The following is a 24,944-nucleotide window of genomic DNA, read 5'->3' on the forward strand; positions in this document are numbered from 1 at the left end:
TTTGCCAAGCACTGCAAAGTTTATGGTGGCCTTTCTATTTTTTTTTCCAGTATAGGTTTTTCCCTGTTTTTTCACAGAGTAATAATAATAAATTTCCTCAAGATGCTTTAAATTTCTGGGGCAAAAACTGTTTTTTGCTCCTGTAGCTGGAAAATCTCTGGAAGAAAAATGTTCTACTGTTCTTATTGTGAGTCCTTAGAGTGATGCAACTGACATCCAAATGCAAAAGTTTTTACTTTAGAATTAAGTATTTCTTTCCAATTACCCTGATCTATACCATAGATGGAAGTATGTTTCTAAGGTCCGTATTTAAGTATGTAAAATATAAATATTTTGGTATTGTAGAGCCAGAAAATGCAAAGGAATATCTTTATCTGTCTAGCTCCCTGTAGTATTCCATTTTTGGATTTATTCTGCTATTTGAAAATACTGACTGAAACCCTATCCCTATAGTTTCTCAGCATTAGTTCTCAATGATGATGTAAGTTTAGCAGCTATATTAATTTCCTGAACTGTCTTTTTACGCTGGGAGAAACAAACAACTTGGAGTCTGGATGTACAGTTTACAACATCGTGTAGCAGAGAATCTGCTGATGATGTTGGGTTTCTCTGGATCTTTTGGAAAATCAAGTGTGCCTGGAAGAAAAGTCATCTTCTCATTCCATTCCTCTTTTTCCTACTCCAGGTGTTCTTTCTCTTTTGTAGTAAATTGATAGCCAGATTCATTTCCGTTAGTCTACCTCTGGAAATTTAAAGAGTAAATAAAATAAGGTTAATGCTGTGACTTCCCTGTTAAATTTGTGTTAGTTTCAGGAAAACAAAGAATACTTGTTGCTGATTAATTTTTAAGACTTTAGGTTTATATATCTATTTCTTTTTGCTTTGTATTGGCAGGATAAAAAGCTTGAACATGCCTCGTAGCCCAACATCAAGCGAAGATGAAATGGCACAAAGCTATTCTGACTATTCTGTTGAATCTGAATCTGACAGTTCCAAAGAAGAAACTATTTATGACACAATTAGAGCAACTGCAGAAAAGCCAACCAGCAGAATGGATGACAGTCAGAGCAACACACTAGTGATTCGAATTATAATACCTGATCTACAGCAAACGGTAAGGGATATTACATTACCATTTGAAAAAAAGAAATGATTCACTTTGCTGGTTTCAGCCCACAGTAGATGTATTTTGTTTTCTTACAACTAAGTCAAAACGTATGTCCTGTTTGCTTTTGTGTCCAATTTTCTTACTCCAGTGGTGTATACAACTGATTGGATAAACTAAAGACATCATCCCAAGCAAGAGAATGTATTTAACATATTAACTTGATGTAAGCTGTGATCAAGAAGCAGAATACTTGTCTGAGCTGCACTCAGAGGCATTTGACTGAGTAGAACAAGGAGAATTTCAGATCTAAAAAGATTATCTGAATATGTCATGTACTCTCTAGGAAAGCCTCATACACTAGTAACTCCACTGTCTTCTTGTTTCTCTCTTCATGAGATCATTTGTGATTGGTCCAACAGGAACTCACCATTCTTTCTCTTTTTGTCACCTTTCTATGTCATGTTCCTATGAAAAGATATCCTTGTTAAATAGCTGTGATGTTCAGAGTGTAAAAATGAGGAAAGGAACACAAAAATAGGCTTTTTCTTCCTGTTATGCTGCCATGCCTTCATTACACCATGCTGTTTCTCATGCTTCCACCCAGAGAAATCAGCAGTCTTAGTCTAGAGTAAGAAGAAAGTGTGTAATTGTACCATTCCATTGGTTTAACAATGATATGAAATCACTATTTTATTCTCATAAATATCTCATATCTCAATACCTCCTCATCAGCCATAATAAAGATGTATCAGAAATTGTAAGATCAACCTTTTCTGACTTTCTGAGAAAAATCATTTAAGATGGAAATATTCTAAGACAATAGCTATGTCTCACATCCCAAAGTCTATTGGAAGAAAATATAAAGGCTTATTCTAAAATGCCTTACAGAAAGAGACGTTAGACAGACCTTCCATTTGTATAAAAATGTACAAATATTTTGATAATAATTTTTTTTTTTTTAATAAAAAGCATGTCCTGGATGGGATGTTCCTTACATATCAGAAGTCTACAGTCCAGAATCCTTTTTCTGGTGAGGAACTATAAAAGTGTGTTTCCTTTATGGCAGAATGTGTAAAATTCAGGACTTGAAAGGTTGGGAAAATAAAGCTGGAAAAGCTTGTTGTAATTTGTAATGGTCCTCCTAAATGCTGCAATAGGAATAGTAATTGCGTCCTGGCAAAGGTCTCTGGGAGTTACTTGCTGATTCTATCTAAAACCACAGCTTGCCTATGTTTGATTAATTACCAAATTATTCTGAGCCTTCCTGAATGTTGTTTGGATTTTCAGCTGATGGTATGCATCAGGCTTTCTTCATTTCAAAGATGATTATAAAACCACTGTTCTTCGGGGATGTCTGTTACATACATCACTCCATGATGACATTTAACTTCAACATCATACTGTGCTGCCACTCAAGATCTATCTCAGATTAAATTACTCCTTTCTTTTTAATTAAGTTCATTTTTGGAATGATAGAGATGCCCTGTCTACAGGCTGATAGGAAAGAACAGGTTTGGTATGGCCCTATGTGTGGTTGTAGAGCTGCTTTTTTTTTTTAAATCTCTATCTGCACAACTCAGCAGAAACTCAGAGAAGTCAGTACTGGAGCATAGAACATTCTCTTTTCAATTCTTGTATTTAATATTTTTAGTTAAGTATTGAATCTCTTTCAGCTGAAATGGTAGTGTTTAAATGGTGTGAGATTAAACTGTGAAGAGGAGGTAGTGGGACCTGAGCTGGTCAGGAAGGCTCTTCTTGTGGCTGGGATCCACCCACAAGACCTTTGTTAAATTGTGGCTGAAGCAAACGTTACCTTGGATCTTTCATTTCAGTGTTGATAGAAATACGGAAATCTACTCTTGTACATTGTATACTTTTAAAAAGTATTTTACCTGTAATGAATTCTTCTGTCAGTGTTCCTACCAGTCAGCAATGAATAGATTCAATATAAAAAGAAAAAATACTTTTTTTTTTAACTTGCTAGCTTTTCTCTGATGTTTAAAACAAAACAATGTTGGTCTCCTGAAGCCCTTTCATTTCATATTTCATATACCAATAATAATTTGTGCACTGAATCTATTATTTTGATAAAAATTCACTGTGGTGTAGGAAATGAAATCAAATGTATTTTTGGTTTCCTTCATTTGTTCATTTTTATTGCTTTGCTTTTCAGTATTTTTTTTCCCTTTTCAATACAGTCTTAATGAAAAGTAACTCAACTGTTTTAAACAGTCCAGTAACATATGACCTATTTATGATTTAATTCTAAGCCCGCAAACTCTTGTGCAATGAAGTGAAATCTGGATTCAGTTTCACAGAATGATAGCTAAAAAGCACTGCTTGGAAAAGATCACAGTTTGTTATAAATTATCAGCCATGGTGGGCGATAATTAACTGAATTATCTGAAACACCTGGAAGGGGTTGTAAACCTCATTTAAGGGCTGACTGTCACTGGGCAACTCAAACTGTTTTCTTTTCCTTACCCTTTTCCCTCTTGTGATGGCATGTACAGATTTAATGTACTCATACAACACTTGCAAATTTTATAATATAAGATCCTGTTTGAATGTTTTCTCATGAATTAGATTTTCTATATCATATATCTTTGCAGAAATGCATTAGATTTAACCCAGAAGCTTCAGTGTGGGTTGCAAAGCAACGAATTTTGTGCACTTTGAACCAGAGTTTGAAAGATGTCCTGAATTATGGACTGTTCCAGCCAGCAAGCAATGGTAGAGATGGGAAGTTCTTGGATGAGGAACGACTTCTCAGGGAATACCCACAGCCAGTGAATAAAGGAGTTCCTTCCCTAGAGGTATTTTTAGATGGAAAATCTGAAACATTGCTGTGTTTCTCTGTTACAGATTTTACTATAAACTATATCTGAGATTTCTATGTGCACCTGAATTGTATTTGGAAAACAGTGATCAGCAAGTATGAACTTGAACTCTTTCTCTCAGAAGTGCTAGTGTTTGCTGGCAGAGTTATTCCACATGTTACCAACCAAGTCTGCAAAGAATCAGACCCTTAAGGAGATTTGATATGATGACATAAGACATGTTTTAAGAGAGTAGTATGTGATTTAAGAAAGAATATAAAGTTCTGGATTAAAATTTTGGGTGTATAACTAGGGTGAATACATGAATAGGGTATTGTTGCTTTATAATAACTGATTCACACCAATGGAGAATTTTTCAGTCAGGAAGCTAGGCATTTAATTAATATTAGTACCGATTGTATGGTGGTACCTTATCTAGTAACAATCTGTATTCAATAAACTTTACGTACTATGACACAAATGAAAGAAAAAAGAACCAGGGCCATGAGAGAGTTCTGAGTCCTGGATTGTCCAGCAGTTTATTTCTGAAAGTCGATCACTGATGTTCATATTATAGACATAAACAAACTAAATACATTATTTTCTTGGTTATGTTTATTACAGAGTTCTATTTGATAAACATTCACTTTAGATAAAGTTCTTCTCACAGCAGATAAAGGGTTTCAGTGGTGGGGTTAAAAGTGGGCTCTGGTATTAAATCTTCAACTACAAAAGTTGTCTCATTATCCAACAAATGTGCTGCATTCTTTGAAATGTGTATATTATGATGAGGTAATAACAAACAATAACTACATAAAACCCCATGATTTTGGCCAGAGACCTTTCTATGCTAGCCAAATGACAACAAACTGCTCACAGAGCTTGAGTTTCAGACAAAAGAGACCATCCTATGAACGTCACCCACAGGACCAGTCCTATTAAACATCAGGAGAACTGTTCACGTGTTCTGTGATCCTGTATCAATGCGATTACAGGATTTTACAGGAACTGTTTCTGAAGATTTAAATTTCAGAAGTGCTAAGCTGATATTTTCAAATGTGGATTTTATTATTTAACTACCTACTCTGTAATTCTTGCTTATTTGTGTAGATTCTAGAGGTTGATCTCATTTTTCATGTAGTTTTGCTCAGAACATTAATGCAAGATGGAAATTTTGCTTACATGAACAGTACAACTATTATAACACGTTTATAATGAATATTACTTAAATGTACATCACTGTAGATAATTCTGGTAAAGTCAGAAATGTTTTTAAGCAAAAATTTTAATTTTTTATATGTTTGTTGTTTCTTCTCTCTCAGTTTCGATACAAAAAAAGAGTGTACAAACAGTTCAATCTTGATGAAAAACAGCTGGCCAAGCTTCATACAAAGGTACGTTCAATTTACTAGGGAAGTTAGGAATTGCCCACTTAGAAAAGCAGTGTGTTTGAGAACCTGTAAATAAATAGAAGTTCATTGCCACTTGGCTGAATTGCAGAACAACAGTCAACATGCGTTTCACATACCTGTGTTTGACTCTTTCACAGGTGTACAAGTAAAATGAAATGAATGTTAGTACAGAAACAGAATGTGCTTTAAGCTTGCTGCTGGTCTATGTCTTCAGACTTGTTTGCTAGTCATTATAGTAATGATCACCTTACCAATCTATTTCTTACTAAGTTAATCTTTCATTCACTCTTTGTTGAAACTACGAACAGCCTAATCTTCTTATTGCATTTGATTCCTCAACTTTATAAACTGTAGGATGTATGCTCACAGTAAAAATCAGGGTTCTTCGAGACTGTGAATTAGTTCAATGATGTGAATGTTTATATAGTGACAGAATATTTCACCTTAAGTCAAAATGTTATTTTCCAATCAGAGGATGATTCATTTGTCACTCTTCATTTCAGGCTAACTTAAGAAAATTTATGGATCATGTCCACCATCTCTCAGTGGAAAAAATCACAAAAATGTTGGACCGAGGTCTGGACCCCAACTATCATGACCTGGAAAGTGGAGGTCAGAACAATAAAAGTAGCAGCATAATGTAGTATCTTGGGTCTGCCTGAACTCATTAACAGGTCAAATCTCACGCATCCAACCTATTGGCTTTGTTTCTCTAGCTCAGGGGTATCCTTTTGGCTTTGCTGGCCAAAAGAGGAAGCCAATCATTCATGATTTTCTTTGATCGATACTTTTAATTTAACATTTTGAAAGATTTTAAAGCACATGCTCATTACTCTGTAAATTTGATCAATTATTTTTCATGTGTATACTACTATCTTCTTCAGAAACACCACTGACTTTGGCAGTTCAACTTGACAATACAGTGGAAGTGATAAAAGCTCTGAAAAATGGAGGAGCACATTTAGACTTCAGAGCCAAAGATGGAATGACAGCTCTGCACAAAGCAGCCAGAGCCAAGAACCAAGTAACTCTCAAGGTAAATGCTTTCAGTAGCAAATTACATGTTACTTTATGTAGAAAGATATATGAAGGAGAATACTTAATTACTATTTCTTCCTCATTGTATCCTTTAATTAGTGTTTGTTCTAGTGCTTAATAGGCTTCCAAATCTTAGGACTTGCTTTCAGTACAGGGCCTTTTAACTTCATATTTTTGGTTAGGGAAAAAAGGTAGTGAAATGTAACCTTATTTGCTGATTGATAGATAGGGAAAGATTTGCTTGAGGAAATACTGATAGTGTTACTACTGCTTATCTCTTTGAAGGCAAATGCCAGTGATATAGATTATGCACTGCATCTTAACAGTCCTTTGTCTTCTTTTATATTTAAACAGGTATTCTTAAATCACCTTTATACGCTAGATTAAATCATATGTTTATGGCATTTATTTATTTCCTTTTCACTGATAGCATGATAATTTTGATAAAGTATTCTGTAACTGAAGAGGTAAATGTTTTTCAAAGGTGATGAAGCATTTTCAGAATGCCAATTCTGAAATTTATGTAAATATGAAAATTGCACATTGTCATCCATCTTGCAGATTCCTTTAGGTCTGTCATCTTTTGAGGTCATTTCTTGTTCTTTGTCACAGCCTGTTATTTCAGCTTGTAAATAAATGAGCAATAAATAGACATGACGAGTATTACCTTCTAGTTACTTTTCCCTTTCACTTATAAGTCCCTTCAAAAAGCAGTTTTCACAGTTTTTGTTTGTTTTCAGACTCTTTTAGAACTTGGAGCATCTCCTAACTACAAAGACAGCTGTGGCCTGACACCTCTGTATCACACTGCTGTTGTGGGAGGGGATCCTTACTGCTGTGAATTGCTTCTTCATGAACATGCTACAGTTAGCTGCAAAGATGAAAATGGATGGCAAGAAATTCATCAGGTAGGGAATTCAAATTGTATTGGTAAATGTATTCTTCCTGTACATTCTATGTGCAGAAACATACTGTATACACTGTGTCTAAACACTGTTTTGAATATCATTTATATATGTTCACATTCAAGTATGGAATTATTGTTTATTGCTTTGCATCCTGCTATTGCAAATGCTTACTGTAATTTTGCTGCAGAAATTGCTGCTACAGCTGGCTGCTAATCATGTTTATCCAAAGGACACTTGGAATTTTGAAGTTCATTAGCATCTTACAGACACTCTATTAAAAAAAAAAGAGAAAGAAAAGGAAAAAAAGTGTAAATTGATCTGTTAGAAACTAAATGCTTATCTCCATGATAAAACTCCTTGTCTGTCAGACATTCATACTTCTTTCCTTCTCTTTGAACTTCTTAGAGAAGGTTTAGATTCAGGATTCTGCTGCTAGATTCTGCTGCTAAAATGTACTATGTTGTATTGCAGGTAGTTGAATCCTTGCAAACTCATAATCTGAGTTCAGTTTTAATTTATTGAATATGGAAGCTGAGATTCTAATTGTTTTTCTTTTCATGTTTCTTAGAAATTCCATTTTGATTTTCTTAGAAATTCCATGGGTGGATAAAGATAAGAATATGCTAAAAAAAAAAAAAGAAATTAAAAAAATCCTTACAATCCTAATTAGGTTATCTAGGCTCAGTTTCTTTTCTATATGAAAGTTCTTTCAGAGCACAACTTTGTTTCTTCTTTTCTTTGTAAGAAATGGGAGATGGCTTTGTTAACTGGTTTTGAGAAAGATTCTTTTTAGTGTACTTGTGTTCAAATCTGGATTGCTGGGATCCATCTTTAGTAAAAAGTAAAAAGAATTAATGCACTGCCATCATTTCTGAGCCTGTAAAGGAAATTGATTGTATAGACTGAAGTATGTAAGTGCCCTATAAAGTAATGCCTCTTACTTATTTCCATGGAAGCTACAGCAGATATAAAGAGAACAATAACAGTTTGGTAGAGCAAATTTTCATCTGCAAAATGCTGTTTTTAAATGTAGTAATCACCAGTTGATGAAGATGAGCTGATCAAGACATTTCTCATTTCATGATGTAACGACTGTGCATGACCATCCAGAATGTGACTTGTCTTTCACATTACTGTTGCCACTGCTGAAGCACATCACTGTGCTCACATACACTGTTCAGTCTCCATAAGCATTCAGCAAGCACCAATGAATGTCGATGGGTGCCATTGTTTCCTCATGGAGGAATTCAGTTACACACTTTTGCTTATTATGCATATCCATGTCCAATGTTGTTCTGTCAGACTGCCCCTCTGCTCCCAGAGGAATGACATGGAATATTGGTGGGAAGATTCAACCTCTACTGCCATACCACCAACTTCTTTTTCTGATGTTATGGGCCAATGTCACAATAAAATAGAAGGAACTACTTATGGAGAAGCCAGTGAATTAATTAAGACACTGTTATGATACAGTCATGTATGTTGAATGTATGAAGAAGGCAAAGTTACATTGCATGGAAAAGAAATACTTTTTAGAAAGTGCTTTTTTTAATTTTGCAAGATCAGCAGAAAATTAGCCACCTAGTTACTCTTGTAGCAATGAGAAAAAAGTGAAGTGTTCTGCTGTGCAAGAATAGGAGTAAACTAAACATCCTCTGGATATACTTGTCCATTTCTGTTGGCTTTAACAGGGAGCCCTGATTAACAGTTTGGACAGCTCACCTAACATGTATACCCATGTAACTCAGAGAAATGCATTTCCCTTGTATTGGTTGTCTTCTAGAACTCCCAAAAAAGCTGTGAAAGTATTTCTGTCAGATAGGCAAAGAGAAGGAGAGGGTTAAATCCTGCTCTAGCAAGGAAGAAAGGTGAGGGAGGGGCCTGGCTTTAGACCAACTTGTCATATGAAGAATAGAAAGTTGGACACCTGTGCATTCATATCTACCTGTTGACTGACTTTTAGAAATTGGACAGAGATGATAGCGTATCATGGCTCATTGTACATTTGGTCTAATATCCCTTGCAGTCAGAAACACAGCTTTGTTTCATTTTGTTTCTCCTTTTTGCACAATTTCAGTTGCTTGCTTTCTGTTGCTCAACCTTAAACCTTCCTGTTCTAACATCAGCTGATATGATTTTAGAAAGTAATTTGTAAATAAATAAACTATTTGATAAAATGCTGGTGATTTTTTGTCTTTCCATATGATGAAATTTGAAATTAGAGGATGATGTGGTGGTTGCTGTATTAGTCTGGGATTTGGGAAATCCAATTTACTCCCGGATGTGTCACATTCAATCTTGTGTTCAGCAGTGCACTTAATTCTTCTGATTCAAATTGCAAGAAGTGCAGGTGATATAATTCCCAGTGAGGTCAGTGTAATTAGGTACCTAATGGTTTTTTCTACCTGTTCTTTCAGCTTAAATTCTGCATCATTCGATAGGAAAAATACTGATTTGAGACAATGTCAAAGTAAAAATATTATGAACTTTGAGATGTTCAGCTGGTGTGCTATAGAGAAGAAGGAAGTCTAGTAAATGAGACTGATGAATGGAAGGAATGTGGTTTTTCTCAAACTTATTTGCTAATTAAGGAAGTTGCAAATTCTGTATCTGTTTATTTCCAGCTATTCAAAGTCTAATTTTTTTTATCTCTGTGGCTGAAACTAAAATTTAAAAGCCTTAGAAGTTAAGGGGCAGAACACTTGAAAGTAACACTCTTTTGAATCTCATGTACATGGTACATCTACTGATGTCATAGAATCTGGGGATGTTTGTTTGAGCTACTTTGATCAGGTTTTCCCAAGCCTTAAAAGCAGACCTTGCGAATCTGGCCATCTTTAGTGCCACCTAGTGGACAACTTCCCTAAGGTTTGTGGGACAAAAGTATATTTTCTGTCAACCGTTAAACATGATGAGCATAGTAAGAATATTGGTTCTGTTTATATATCCTATCTACGAATATGTTATGAAAATATCAACGTTTGTATTTTATTGGTAATTGGATAAGGATATGCTTAAACTTTTGCACAGATTTGCGGTACCTGAAATGCACATATCTCAGTTCACACATACGTATGCAGATCTGAGTCTTGTTCTGCAGTTCAGAGGTGTTTTTGAAAGTTAGGTCCTAAGTAAAGTAATATCTTTGATAAAAAAGATACTGATCTGGAATGCTTGACTGATGTAACTTGATTGTATAATAACTGAGACATTAACATACCTCTTAATAGGCTTGCAGATATGGACATGTCCAACATCTGGAGCACCTTCTCTTCTATGGTGCCGACATGTGTGCACAGAACGCATCAGGAAACACAGCACTGCACATCTGCGCCCTTTACAACCAGGTGAGCAGGCACCCACCTGCCCTGCTTTTGAACAGTGTTTCTAGAAACTAGAAAGTTCATAATTGTACCAAGCACCGTTGTGTTTTATTAGCATTTTATTCACTAATTACATATAAAGGCTGTTCATCTTTGGTAGCAAGATTATACCTGTTCTATGGAAAAGCTGTCAAAACTATGAGTTTACAACTGTGTAAAAATACAGCATGTACAATGTTACATTGAATTAGGAAAACACAAGTCATGAGATGTGACTCTAACTAGCAAAACATCTGTTAAAGCATCTGCTTCTTAATTAATTACTATGTTGGCTTTTTCGGAAGTCTTATCAAAGCAGATTCCTCAAGTATGTCTAAAATAATCTTGACAGTTTTAAAAATAGATTTGGGAGAATAATTTGACAATTTTCAAGTCTGCTGGCTTGATGTGTGTGTCATAATTGAAATAAATTCATAGAGTCCTGCCATATAAATCTTCCTCATTAATGCTGATTATTATTTGAAGAATGCAGCATATCAGTGGGTGAAGTACCACTATGGGATTGCTTGTTGCACATTCTGCAAGCTTCAACAGGCCATTAAGTACCCAGAGCAACTAGGTTAAGGTCAGCATGATTTCTTCACTCCCGCAGTCACTCAAAAGATCTGCAAGTATAATCATATCCAGAAAAGTAAAATTCACATTCTCAACAAAAATTTTGCTAGTAAACTTCCCACCAGGAACTTAATAAACAAGTAATTGTAAGCTTTTCTGCTGTTGTAAAAATATTTTTCAACTTCATTTATTTCACTTTTCCCTAGCAAGAAATTTGAAGTTTGGGCCATAGTGCACATATAAACTTAAAAATGTGAACTCACCTCTCTCTCATATTTTTTTAACTTTTATATTATTTTAACAACTTACTGCTGTACTTTCATAGGCATGGTTGTTTACAAGATCATACACTTTTAGTAAAGGTTATGTAGTATGAAAATCAGAATCCTGCTGAATGATACTGTTTTTCATGTACAGATGTATTCTCTTGACTTTGATGGAAAGAAACATCCTGTGGAACACTTAGAGGCCCTCACTGAAATTTTATCTACAAATCATGTTTTTTTTTTTTTTTTTTTTTTTTTTGTAGCCAGGTAAATCTGGCTCTGAGATTGGATGTTTCACTACAGTGTGATGATTCTCTATCCTTGGCAGGAATATGTAAAAATAAATATATTTTTTTCTCTAGGTGCTGTGAACCGTAACCTATGTTAATACTTTCAGTGTCCTTTTTATTTGTAAGTTGTTGACTAATGTGGAAGGAAGGAACTGTGACCTTTTGGGCTGAAGAGAACGGGAAGATCAAAATTATTTTTTCCCTTTGATTCCTGTAGATGGAGTCATTACCCATTGAATTTCTTTCTTCCAGCTTTCCCCAGGGAATTTTCTCAGGATTTTAGCAATTCTGTTTTCCTAAGTGCAAGCTGAAAGCTTATCTGAATAAATTCTTGCTACTTAAAGTGTTTCTTTTTTTTTTTTTTTATGTTCACTAATACATATTGATCTAGGTATTTTAATAGTTAGAGTTACAGATAATACACTTCAAGTGCAGATGTCAGTGTAAGCAAATGAGACTGTTAATTGTACATCATTTGGTAGAACTCCATAACATAACATGACAAGAAACCTGGAAAGTGCAACAGTATCAGCTGAAATGATTATGATGAGAATGTTGTGAAATGTGAACAGATACGCATAATATCCTAAGATCGTAAAATCGTGGAGTGGTTTGGGTTGGAAGGCACCTTTAAGATTGTCTAGTTCCATGCCACTGCTATGGCTGGGGACGCCTGCCTCTAGATCAGGTTGCTCAGAGCCCTATCCAGCCTGGCCTCCAGGGAGGGAAGCCATCTGACCATCTTTGTGGCCCTCCTCTGGACCTGCTCCCAAAGCTCCATGTCCTTTTTGTGTTGAAGACTTCAGAACTGAACGCTGTACTCCAGTTTGGGTCTCATGAGAGCAGAGGGGCAGAATCACCTCCCTCAGTTTGCTTGTCACATTTCTTTTGATGTAACCCAGGATTGGCCTTCTGGGCTGGAAGTGCACATTGCCAGCTCATGTTGAAACTTTCATCAGCCATTCCTCCCAAATCCTTCTCCCCAGGGCTGCTCTCAAACCTTTCTCTGCCTAGCATATATCTGTGCTTGAGCTTGCCCCAAAGCAGGTGCAGGACCTGACGAAGATGAACATTAAAGGTGACATATAGGAAATACATTCAGAGTGTCTAGCATTTGAAAAGCATGCTACAACCACAGAAGGTTTTTGACAGGTTGCAATCAGCCATACTTAAAACAGTGTAGACTAGTGACCACAGAATGCTATGTATTAATTTGCAGATTTCATCAGTTCAGAAGGACTTAATTCACGCATTTCTCTTTTTCTTAGAAGTAAACTGTTAACTACTAATAGTTTTTAGGGAAGAGAGATAAATTAAGACTCATCAATATAGTATCAATAGCTAGCCCAAATAATTCTGGGTAAATGAAAAAAAGAAAAAGAGGAATTATATATTGTTTAGCACTCAGAGGGGAAATGCTTAGTCACACCTTGAACCAGTGATTGAGCACCTGGTGGGAAGGCAGGGGCGAACTAGGGGAGCTCCGGTGCATTCAGTATACCTGAGTTATCAGAAGGGATGGGGCTAAAAACCACCCCTTCCCAGAACTCTTAAGGGTAGGCAGGGATCTTGCTGGAGATCCCTGTATGCCTGAGTCCTTCTGAAGGTAAGCAATGTATTTCCTTTATTTCTGTACACGGCTGTTGCATTTGAGCAAATTTTCCCTTGTGGTTCTGCTGTCATTGCTGTACTTTCCACTGCGTTACATCACTCAGCTGAGTGAAAACCAAAACAACAAAAACAACCCCCCCAAAAAAACCAAACAAAAGATAACAGCCACAAAAAAATGAAACAAAAAAAAATAGAAGGAAATAAGATCAAAGCATAAAACAGAATAAGCAAATGTAATTGGTAAAACTGTGTTGTTTAGTTATTAGCAGTAGGTTGTGCATCCTTCATCGCAGGTACCTTGCTGTTCCTTCAGCAGTACTGTTTTCCCTTGAAAAATAGGTAAAAACTGTTTGGAAGCCAATTTCATTGTTAAAAAATGCATCTTCTGTAAGATCTGATTTAACTATAGAATATTCAAAATACAGTCTCTTAAAAAAAACCTGTGAAGATCTAAACATCTTACATTGCTCTTTCTGTTTTTTTAATTTGTGAATTATTTCTACTCTAACACATTCCAAGGAATGTAAAGCTTTTCCAAAGATACCAAAAATACTACTTTAGTAACTTGCATACATGTTTGACATTGCTGTTCTTATCTGAGAAAATACATACCAAGCATATCTCATAGCCTCAACCTCTTTTCAAGACCACTGTTAAGAAGTTTTCTTTTCTACCATTTTCAGGAGAGTTGTGCCAGGGTGCTGCTGTTCCGGGGAGCAAATAAGGAGATTAAGAATTACAACAGCCAGTCTCCATTTCAGGTAAAAACAAAACAAAAATGAATGCTATTTCCTCCTGCCCCAACAACAACAAAAACCCATCAGGAAACATCCCGCACTCTTAGTTTTCTGTAACACAGTTCTTGGACTCCATGGTGTGTGATGCCAAGGAACTGGGATATGTTTGTTTCGAGTACAGGGTTGGACTGAGTGAAAGAAGTTGAACTGTGATCTCTGTCTCCGCAAGGGAAGTCTTCCTCTGGATTAGTAAAAATTTGCATATTTTTATTTTTTTTACTATTTGCTTATAGTAAAAGATTTTCAGAAATCTTGATAAAATATCCAAATGGAGGAAAATTGTCCAAAAGAGTTGCCAGGTATGTCTGACAACCTTAAGCCCTTATTTCTGAAGCAGTCTTAATTAGTCTGGTGTTCAGCAAAACATTCATAACACAAACTGGCATGTGAGAAATAGAGATGAAAGCTGCAATATTTTAAGAGAAAGTAACAGAAAAAATTCAGTCTGAAGAAAAGAGTGCTTCAGGAAGACTGATGGTACAGTACCACTAAACAGAACTGTCCTCTTTTGAAACATGAGGGGACTGTTTCCCAAAATCAGGTATTCTTTAAACAATAGGAAATCCTGACTTACCTTTGCACACTCTGTCTCCCAGTACATTCTGTACTTAATTTGATAATCGTGGCTTAGAATAATAATAATAATTAAAAAAACAAACAAACAAAACAACAACAGATGCCAGAAAAAAACACCCACAAGATAAACACTTTCTCTCATTCTTTGTCAGCTTAAATTGATGGAATTTCTGCTATGTCCACGTAGGTGTCTGAGTTGGTTCTTCTAGGTTCTTAATGCCTCTAAGTATCAGGCACTTAAAACAAAAACATAAATAAAAACTTGAACAAATAATTCCACATTTGTTTAATTAGCTCTGTATTTCAAAGTTTTTCTGCCCATAGTTTATGTCTCTCAAGCTTCAGAGTTTTCTCTGTTTTTTCTGGGACCATTTTTGTTTTCTCTGGGACCATTTTCCACAGATTGGGGAAATGACATGAATTTAGAGACCATTTTCAGACTGCTAATAGTTTGACGTCTACATATGTACTAATTGCAAATTTCCTAATACTTATCACTGCACCTTATGTTTAGGGTGTGACTTAATTGGATGATTAAAAATAGAAAAGAGGAATCCCTAATTCTTTTAGTGGGTACATTCCAGTGTGTCACTTTTTAATTTGATAGATCTGATTATTTTATTTCTCTGTATCTGAGATTCACTTTTCCTTTTGTTTTAGGCTATTATGCAGGGAGGTTGTTTGGAAAGCAAAACAATTTCCATTATGTCTTCCTCCTTCTATTTACTGCTGTAAAAGTTTTGCTTTTTCTCTTAAATTAGGAAGATGCATTGAAGAAGACTGAAAATCAGATCTTTGTGAATGCTAGTACTGATGGTTATAGAGCCACATGGAGTGAAGGGTGACTAGCTAAAACCAAACAAAATCAGAATAGAAACGAGCACAGAGGCAGGAGAAATAATATCAATAGAAGAGACTAATTGTGGAAGTGCACCCACACCTGCCCCTGTGAAGTAGAATGTTTCTGTTTGTTATCATTCGTTATATGCTAACGCTTCTGATATTTGTGCTTCTGACACACCCTCTCCTAGTACAAAAAGGAGGACTGAAAATTAGGTTGGCTTTCTTCTATCATTTCCACAACCACACACTTAAAAAAAGGAAATTGTTTCCATATTTTTTACTTCATTGTGCCTTTTAGGTGTAAGGAGTGTAAGAAGTGGTCTAGTTTTTTCAAATGCAGAGTAGAGAAACCCCAGTGGCAGCATTGCAATAAAGCAGCATTAGAATGAATTCTTTGCCATCTGTCTGATGCTGACCCAGTCGATGAGACACCACAAGTGGAGCTGTTATAAAATTATGCAGAATCCCCTTGAGTTAATAGGATTTTGCATACTAAAATTGTTTACTCATGTAATCAGTAGCAAGGAACATCGAAGCATCTCATATGTACATAATGAGAACAGTTGTAGCTGCACCTTCTATTCCTTTGAGTAACCTCCATTATGTTATTTTCTCAGAAAATCTAAAAGGATTCCTTTGAATTGCTGCTTTCAAAATTGATTGCATGAAAATCTTCTGTAAATACAAAGTATCCATACATCAAGAAATGTGTATGTTTCTTTCAATGCCTGCCATGTTTGTTTATTTTGATGAAAATAAGGATCACAATTTGACTTTTGTATCTAGCATTTGTGGCCAGTGAATGTCCTTAAAAAAGTGTGTGTGTGTGTATATGTATATATATATATATATATATATATATATATATATATATATCAAATGGAGCAAGGGAATGTTCACTTAGTTCCACATCATGGTGCTTCTTAAAATAAGCATGGGTTTATAAGATTGTAGGGAAAAAAAAAACCCTAATCTGACTTAAATTATGTGCCATTTAATTTGTGTGTCTCATATTGAGGACTGTGTAGATGGCTCAGGCTGAGATCTGGCTTTTATTTATTTGTCTATCTATTTATTTATTTATTACCATTTTGGTGTTGGATAATATTGAAATATCATTGCCAGGTGTCAAAGACTGGAAAACCTTGCGTGTGCTTCTTAATTAAATGCATAAGTGCTTATTATCTACTTTCAAAGAAGCATGTTTCATCCCGACTGATTGCTCAGATCCATTCAGTAATCAGTGCTGAGTTCAGCTGATGTTACCCACAGTCAAAAAGACGTCTGCTTATGACTGCCAAATGTAGTACCTTTTGCTGATAGGATGTACTCTGCAATAACAGAGTATGGGGCAGAAGAAATTTCCATGGTTTTTTTTCCAAATATTTAGTAATGCTTATACGAACTATTATATCATCCTTATTTGTGTTCCAAGTAGATAATTCTTGTCACTGTCCTTGATACAAGCATGAGGACTTTTTTGCATACTGAGTGTTTTTATTAAAAATAGGCAGTTACAGCAAAGATGAAACCTGTGCCGTATCATTGTGATGTTGTTAGTTCTTTTTGTTAACCACTTACCCATCATGTCTTGACTGGTTAAACTAAGTACCACATATGGGAAATTTTCTGTGCTAACAGAGGGAACAAATCCTTCAGCATTGCAGACATGGAAGTGCTAGCTCATAATATGCTGCTATGTATGTGCGAGCAGATCTGTGTTTTCATTCATAGCACTGAACTTGAGCATGCTCTCATCTATGACTCCTGTAATGAGCTCCTATAACAACGACTGATGCCTTCATAGCCATTCAAACCTTTTGACAGAGTTTGCCAAACGTGTTTGCTGCCAACATACAGCAGACTGAGTTGCAGGTTTCGTAAACTGGCTAATGAGATGATGAACTTCTGTTCCATATTTAGGTTGGCTTTTAAGTTTCTAGTATTTTTTTGCCTATTAAACTTCTGTCTAAAAGAAACATCGCTTCTCAATCTTGTGGTAGCTAATGGACTGAAAAACTCCCTAAATGTCCTTTTGGAAATCCGTTATATCTTAACAACGTCCATAGATTAGTGTAAAATAATTTCTCATTTAACAATCATTAATCCAGTAACTCAGAAACATCATTTTGCCAGTGTTTACCAGCCATTGATGTTGTATTGTGCAAGTTGAAAAAACACCTTGTTTATTGTAGTTTTTCTTTCACTGAGCAGAAGTCCTGTGTGAATCATTTATATATTTTCATGCTGTCTATAAATGCTTCCAAGCTTAGAGATAATAGAACTAATAATCAGTGTGTTTAAAGCATGTGTTCAAATATGCTGATAAAGTTGTATCTAGTGACATCCAGAGTTGTACCTGAGGGTGATTTCTCTCTCAGATGTACCTTTTTGTGGACCATTGCTGTCCGAGGTCAATACAGTCTTTTAACGTGCAAATATATAGACAGCAGGCAAACCATCTTTCAGTGCCATTGCAGGTAGAACTGTTCCTTTCAGTGTCTTGGATTTACATCTATTTTCCAATTGCTCATATTTTTGCCAGATTTTAATCATTTGAAAATAAATTTTCTATGCCTGGTATCTCAGGCTGCATTGTTCAGAAAAACAAAATGATTCAGCTGTTGCTGAGTATGGGTGAAGGAAAACATGTGTTGTTGTTCTCATACTGGAAAATTCTGTTGACCCACCTCTCCTTGTCCCATCTCCCCTGTTGTGTTATGTTGTTTTGTTTTGTTTTCTTTAATTGCCTTGCATGCTGTTAGTGATCTCCATATTAGTAACACAACAGTGTAAAATGGTTTGCAGCCTGACTCAAATTCAGGGGCTTCAAAACTAGATTGTGTATTTGAAAGCCTGCTAGGGGAATACAGACAGGCAGAATCGGCACTGGTAAGTAAAAATGGCACTTGAGCCTGCAGATGGATGAAAAAGTGCAGGGCTGGCTGAGACTGAGGCTGGGAGACAGTGAAAATTCAGTAAGGGCAAGGTAGATAATGGTCTTAGGAAGACTTTAAAACCCAGTGTTAGAAGAAAAAAAAATCAGTTCGGGGGGAAATGGGGGCTGACTGTATGGAAAGTGAGTCTGAGCTGGAAAACCAAGGAGGGTGGGCATTTTTCAAGGTACACATGTTAGCAATTGGTCAGAAAAAAAGTCATGTATTTTCCAGCATATTGCTATAATGGCTTCCCAAAGCTCAGTTTTGATTTAGATTGTTTTGCAGAATCTCTCTGGTGGTATTTGTAGGCAAAGGACAGGTAGTTGTTCCTAGGTATTTTTGTCTGACTTATTTTTGAATGGGTGAAATTAAGAAAGCAAATTTTAAAACTGAAAACAGTGCCTGAAAAAGTCATTTTTACAAATACAAAGAAATGTTAAAATATGTAACTGTTGTGTTACTGGAATGTAGTAATTAGAAAAGGACTTCTATTTTGCCAAATACTTATTTTTATCATCCTAATCCCTAAACCACCTGCGTAAAGAATGCGGCATTGGATATTGCATGTTACTGGCAAAAACAAAACCTCTTTAAATATATCTCTTTTTGCATGATGTGTTCTGCCTTTATTCAGACCTTAAATTATTCTTGTTTTCTTCCTACTTTGAGTAAAATCATTGAATTTATTGCTATGTGTTTATGTTGGCTTATTTTTTTTTTTTTGTTTGTTTGGCCACTGATTAGTTACATTGTGTTTTGCAGTACAGTTATAATAGCTAAGAGACAATCTGCCATAGAGGAGTATGCTGTCTAGTTTACACTTAATATTTGTGGTATTTGAATATTGATATAAAAGATTCAAGGATGTAATCTTGTTCAATAATAGTGACAGAAGAAAATATTGTTTTTAACTGTACACAGGTGATGATAAAAGCCCAAAATATTATTTTCACAAGAGATTACAAAATTAAAAAATATAAAAACTAAAATAGGTCTCATGGTGATATACTCAGATGCAAACAATGATTAGTTATGACATGTTTTCTCATCACTTACCTTGAAGTGCTATTTATAGAGGAACACATGTTCTCATTTGAGAAACAGGGTTCCCAAAAATCCTCCATCTCTATGCATTTGTTGAGCTGATATGGTATCTGCTACTGTATTAGGGGAACTGTTGCCAAATGAAAATAGTCCTGAGAATAGCTTGGGTAGAAGATGTTGTTCCCATTAACACTTCCAAGAGAAAAGTGTTCTGTGGGAAGCTAGGAGTGACCTATGTTGTCATAGGTTTACTGCTGTTGTTGATTCTGTGGCATTGATAAGCTGTTAGACAAAACCTTCTCCTTACTGGTGCATGAAGCATAATTACCAAAAGTCAGGATTTAGTTAACTATACAGTTGGTGACAATAAAGCTGAATGTGATACACTCACTGAGGATGTGGGACAGCGAAGATGCTTCTGTCGACTGCTTTTGTAGCACAAACTGTAAGTTGGGTTGTCAGCCCAAAGAGCTAGGAGCACTCAGGGTTTCACTAGGCAGAAATAGTGGCTTTGTATCCCAAGAACCTTTTCCTTCTTTGGTCTCTAGCCACCAATTTACCATATGTGTACATATGATTTGCTAATGCTTTCTCCTGGCTTGGATAGGTTGGATTTGGAAATAGAAGCAGCATAATATGCATGCATATGTAATGCAATTAATATCCATTCCCCTTTACCCAGCAGTGGTTTGGAGAGCACTGGCTAATCACTCTTAACCTTTGTTCTATCTTCTGTCATTTTTTTCAGAAAAGGGGACAAATTGAAGAAATTTGGTGAAACAGAGAGAAATTAAATTATGTGATTGTTGTGTATTGTGAAAGGCAAAATATTGCCGTGCTTGAAGACACTTAAAAATACTTACATCAGGTTATATATATATTTTAAACAAAACAAAAATAACAATTGCACAGCAACATCAGTTTATGTGGTTGCAGACTTATGGAGGAGCGTCCACAAGCCTGTTCTTCATAGTGTATTCTGTGTGGGGGGGTCCCAGACCTCTCATCATCCCCTTTGTGCTTTCTCTTCCTGCTCAGACAGGAGCTGAAGTGCCTCAGGTGTCTGTCCATGCACTAATATTTCACTGGGAAGCAAAGTGTCCCTGGGGTAGCTTGGAGCAAATCTGTTTGTTTCCACCAAATGGATAAACTTCAAAAAGCTGAGAAGGAGCTGAAACTAGGTTATAGAAAGGAACAAATTAAGCAAACTAAATTGTAAGGGTCACTACCAGTTCTTGCCTCCAAGTGAGAGATGCTGGTGTGCAGTGCAGACGTGATGAGCTGTCGTGGGGGAGGTTGCAGGAGGTAATGTAGATCGCTATAATTTTAATTTAATTACTGAGTTTTGATAGCCAGACTGAATATTGCTCTTATTATTTTATTCATACCATCTCCTACAAGAGAAGGCAGCAAGGGTAAGTTCTTAACTAGCCAGACTGTAACTGAGCAGTCACACGTATCTTCTATAATCCTTGTAAAAAGGTCAATTGTGCCAACTCTGTATGTATTTTTTTGTTGTTGTGACTTTAAAGAGCATGGTAATCTTGTCACTGGGAAATATTCATTTGATTATCCTATCTATAAGGAGCTCTTTTTGTATTTTTCTCTGTTTAAAGCAGACTTTATATATCCAACTCATCAGAAAAGGTCTAATACAATCCTAAAACCATGATGAGCAGGATTACTATAAATTGTCTGTTCATTTTTAAATTGTTTCCAGGGTTTTACGTGTATTAAGTGGAAACGATAGATGCTGTATAAAAGTTCAGAGAGTGATGGATAGCAATTATTTATTCTCTCACTATTCCTATAGAAAAGTGCATTATATCAGACTCTTCAGATTTAACCGAGGAAGAAATGAGAGATGTCATTCCTTTGTGACTTCTTGATTTCTGTACCTGTGTGTATGGTATAAAGATGGTTAAACTGTACGGGATATCTGTTTCACAAGCTGTAGATAAGCATGTTTACAGTAATCTTCTACATTTAAAGTTTTCTTACTATTACAGTAGTGTCATTTCAAGATGATAATACTATTAAATGTGTAATACATTTGTAGACTATTTGATGAGGCTATAACCTGTATGTCAGTGATCTGACACTGATAAAATTTCTTGATGTTAATAAATGAGATGTTTCAGAGAAACTGAAACTTCTCCACTTAGGCTGAGGCCACTTCTGCTTTGGTGTCCAAGATGCCCAGTGGTGTCCTGCTGTTCACCTCTGTCTGCCTTCATCTGAATCAATTGTCACAGCCAGTGCTTAGATCTGGGGGAAAAACAGTGTGTTCCAGATAGCTGAACCAAGTCCTTGATCAGATCATAGGCACCTTAGACCCATAAATACCAGTTAATGATTATGGCTATGACAGACAAGTGATGTGCTGGTATGATATCTTGCTTTTACATCAATATACAGGCTCTGTTCAGTATTAATTTCTGATAATAGCTGCATGAGTTCCTGTTGCTTGTAAAATTGAATTACGTGTTTGGGATGGCTGAGCATCTTGTTGCACTGCCCTTTGGAGAGTGCTCTTGTTGAGCAGTTGGCGTATGCTGCATCCTCATGTCCATCCTCATCAGTGCACGTTGTAGTATTGGCCTTTACTGCTCTTTCCAGAGGTTTTTTTTTTTTCCTGTAGCTAATGCGTAGAGCTTGGAGTTAATCCACCAAATGTATAAGATAAAATAATCATCGTGTTTTATTAGCTTGGTGCATTTAGCCCTAAGGGTTTTCAAAAAGCATTTTTGTCAATTTAGTGCAGTAGTTTAAACAACACTGTGTTATTAAACAATGCTTTTTGCGGAACAGAATCCCATAAGCTGTTGTTGCTATGAAATAGTGAGCAGTATCTTTTGCCTCCTGTGAGTAGGAAGACATTTTTTTCTGAAAGTATTTGGGGAAGTAGCTGCTTATATAGTATTTGGCTTTCCTATGAGGAAAAGCCAAATACTCCTATGTTCAGAGGTGGAAGCTGGTGAAAGCCCCTACAACGGGGCACACCTTTACACCCTTAGCTAAATTTTCTGCATAACCCAACATTTACTGTGATCTCAAGGAAAACAAAGTCCAACACAGCATGTTTTCTCAGTCTTTTTTTTTTTTTCTAAAAGATTTCTGCTGAAGAAGATTATACTTCATGGCTTTCTGATTTAGCATATTATTGTGGAGGAAAAAAAGAAAATTAAATCAATTTTATTACTGGCTGTGCCTTATCTGATTCATATGATTCTGCAACCTGGCCTTATCTGCTCTCAATAAACACTCCTTTGGAACTGCTGCTCAGCCATGTAGCAGTAATGGGGATTATGCAATAACTGGCTTCTGATGGCTCTTTCCAGTCTGAGCTAGATTTTCTCATGGAATGCTTCTGTAATTGTAAATGCATGTATCAGCCTGTCTGCTTTTTCTTTCTTACATTAATTATTAAAACACAATGCATGTTACTTGAGAATGACTTGCTAGGTGGCATTTTAACAGAGAAGCAGAAAAAAGATGTACATATTTTTTCCTCCACGTAGGATAGAAATATTAAATTTCCTAATACATCCAGTGACCAAGGAAGAGGTTTAATACAGTCTGTATAAAACAGGGCAACCTAAAAATAGCAGTTGTTCCTTCTCTAAGGAAACAGAAGGAAACAAGAGTGACATGAAGCAGTGAAGTTGTGCCTTAGATGAATTCACCAGCACATTCCCTGTTTTACTGCCTGACAAGATTCATGGTAGCTTTAGCTGACTTCCCGGCATATTCAGTTCAGAACTTCCTGGCAAGCTGGTTATTGCATAACTCCTGATCCTTTTGTCATAGGAGTTAAGTTTGCATTTCAGAGCTGAGGGAGTGAGATGATTTAGAAGTGATTTGCTTGCATGTTGTGAGGAAGGACTTAGATTTTTTTTTTTATCTTGGTTTCCATGCAGGCTTAGTTTAATCTGAAGGTTTTCAGTCATGGCTTATTCATGACTGAGAGTAGTTTAGTTTTAAGAACACAGTTGTGTATTTTCCTGAAAGAACATTGTACCATGGAATACTCATTCTACTTTCTAAATCATGTTAAAGTTGCTGAAAGATGGGCTTGGCTGCCTAATAGTCCTTTAGGTGTATAGTCACTATAGAGCCTAGCTAAGGCAGAACTGCAGGACAAATGAGGGTTTTCAGTGTAATAGTCTTCTCTGAATTTTAACTTGAATTCACTGTGCTCATCAACCCTGGCACTCTTTCATGGCCACTGAATGTATTACCAGAGACCATAGGGGCTGTGAAATCTGCAAACAAAATCAGAATTTTAGCAATGAAAGTGTACAAAGTGTACACTTAGTGGAATGTGCTTTTTGGATAATAGTTATATATGTATATATAAATATAAATGTATTAAAGTGTCCATTATTATATAACTAAATATTTGCTTGGTTTTTAAATTTTAATTATATAAAAACATTTTGGATCAAATCCTAGCTCCTTGAAGTTTATAAAATTTGATGGGATGAAGGAGTATTCCTCACACCTTGCTTAAGTTTTTGAAGCCATGTTACCACATCTTTCCATATGATATACTTAATATATTAACTTTTAAGGTTACCTGATTTCAGTATCTAGCACTTATTTTAGTTCTTTTAAGTTATATAAAATTGTGGACTGTATTGAAACAATCAACTAAAAATCTGTAGGTGTTGATAGATGATTCTTGTAATCTGCTGTACTTGAAAGCAAAACAAAAAGAGTTTGGGAGACGAAAATGATGCTTTGGTAGATATAGTTGTAATTTTTCTAAACTGTGAGAGAGGTTCAGGACATCCTTCTATTCCTTACTATAGTACTATTACAGTAAAAGTCGTTTTGTCATTGCCGTGCAAGATGCAGAACTTTACCCAACCATTTTAGGACACTTAGGTTCCAAGGGTGTAAAAAATGGTTATTTCTTGGTGCTGCAGTGCAGCAGTACTTAAAATTTTAGAGTCGAGTCTTTGATTACTGTTAACAAATAGTCAAGACACCAGGTGGCCCTCACCCGGGAAGCTGTATGGAGAGCTTTATGGCATTCATAAAGGATGCTGGTACTCAGCACCACAGAATTGCTTGCTGGGTATTCATGGGAAGCGTGAATCCGGTGACCTTAACACTGAGACAAAGTGATCATTGCAAGCCTTTGTTTAAACTGTGCTAACTGATCAAGGGAATGATGAAGAGCCTCAAAGAAGTATTGGCCCCTGCCCATAATTTATATTTTCAGATGCTAAAACTAGTTGTTGAACAAATGCAAGGTATCTATTTTAAGATACTGCATGTTAATATCTGACTACAGATGGCTCCATGAATCATAGTTGGAAGAAGGAAAATGTTAGACACTAAGATATT

At 35.9% G+C, this 24,944-nt stretch overlaps 1 protein-coding gene across 1 annotated transcript in view; it reads left to right on the forward strand.

The window, feature by feature from the left end:
* The window catches only part of SHANK2 (SH3 and multiple ankyrin repeat domains 2), a 330,531-nt gene that overhangs the window by 42,023 nt on the left and 263,564 nt on the right, over positions 1 to 24,944 (forward strand). The window contains exons 3-10 of the mRNA XM_065755018.1: positions 895 to 1,114; positions 3,721 to 3,924; positions 5,250 to 5,321; positions 5,843 to 5,951; positions 6,224 to 6,375; positions 7,118 to 7,285; positions 10,516 to 10,632; positions 14,074 to 14,151. Of these exons, the coding sequence (XP_065611090.1) occupies positions 895 to 1,114; positions 3,721 to 3,924; positions 5,250 to 5,321; positions 5,843 to 5,951; positions 6,224 to 6,375; positions 7,118 to 7,285; positions 10,516 to 10,632; positions 14,074 to 14,151 (1,120 nt within the window). The remainder of the gene's footprint in view (positions 1 to 894; positions 1,115 to 3,720; positions 3,925 to 5,249; positions 5,322 to 5,842; positions 5,952 to 6,223; positions 6,376 to 7,117; positions 7,286 to 10,515; positions 10,633 to 14,073; positions 14,152 to 24,944) is intronic.

This window comes from Cyrtonyx montezumae, unplaced genomic scaffold (genome assembly GCF_038088225.1).
Source record: "Cyrtonyx montezumae isolate F1298 unplaced genomic scaffold, pur_monq_1.0 scaffold_10, whole genome shotgun sequence".
Lineage (NCBI taxonomy): Eukaryota > Metazoa > Chordata > Aves > Galliformes > Odontophoridae > Cyrtonyx > Cyrtonyx montezumae.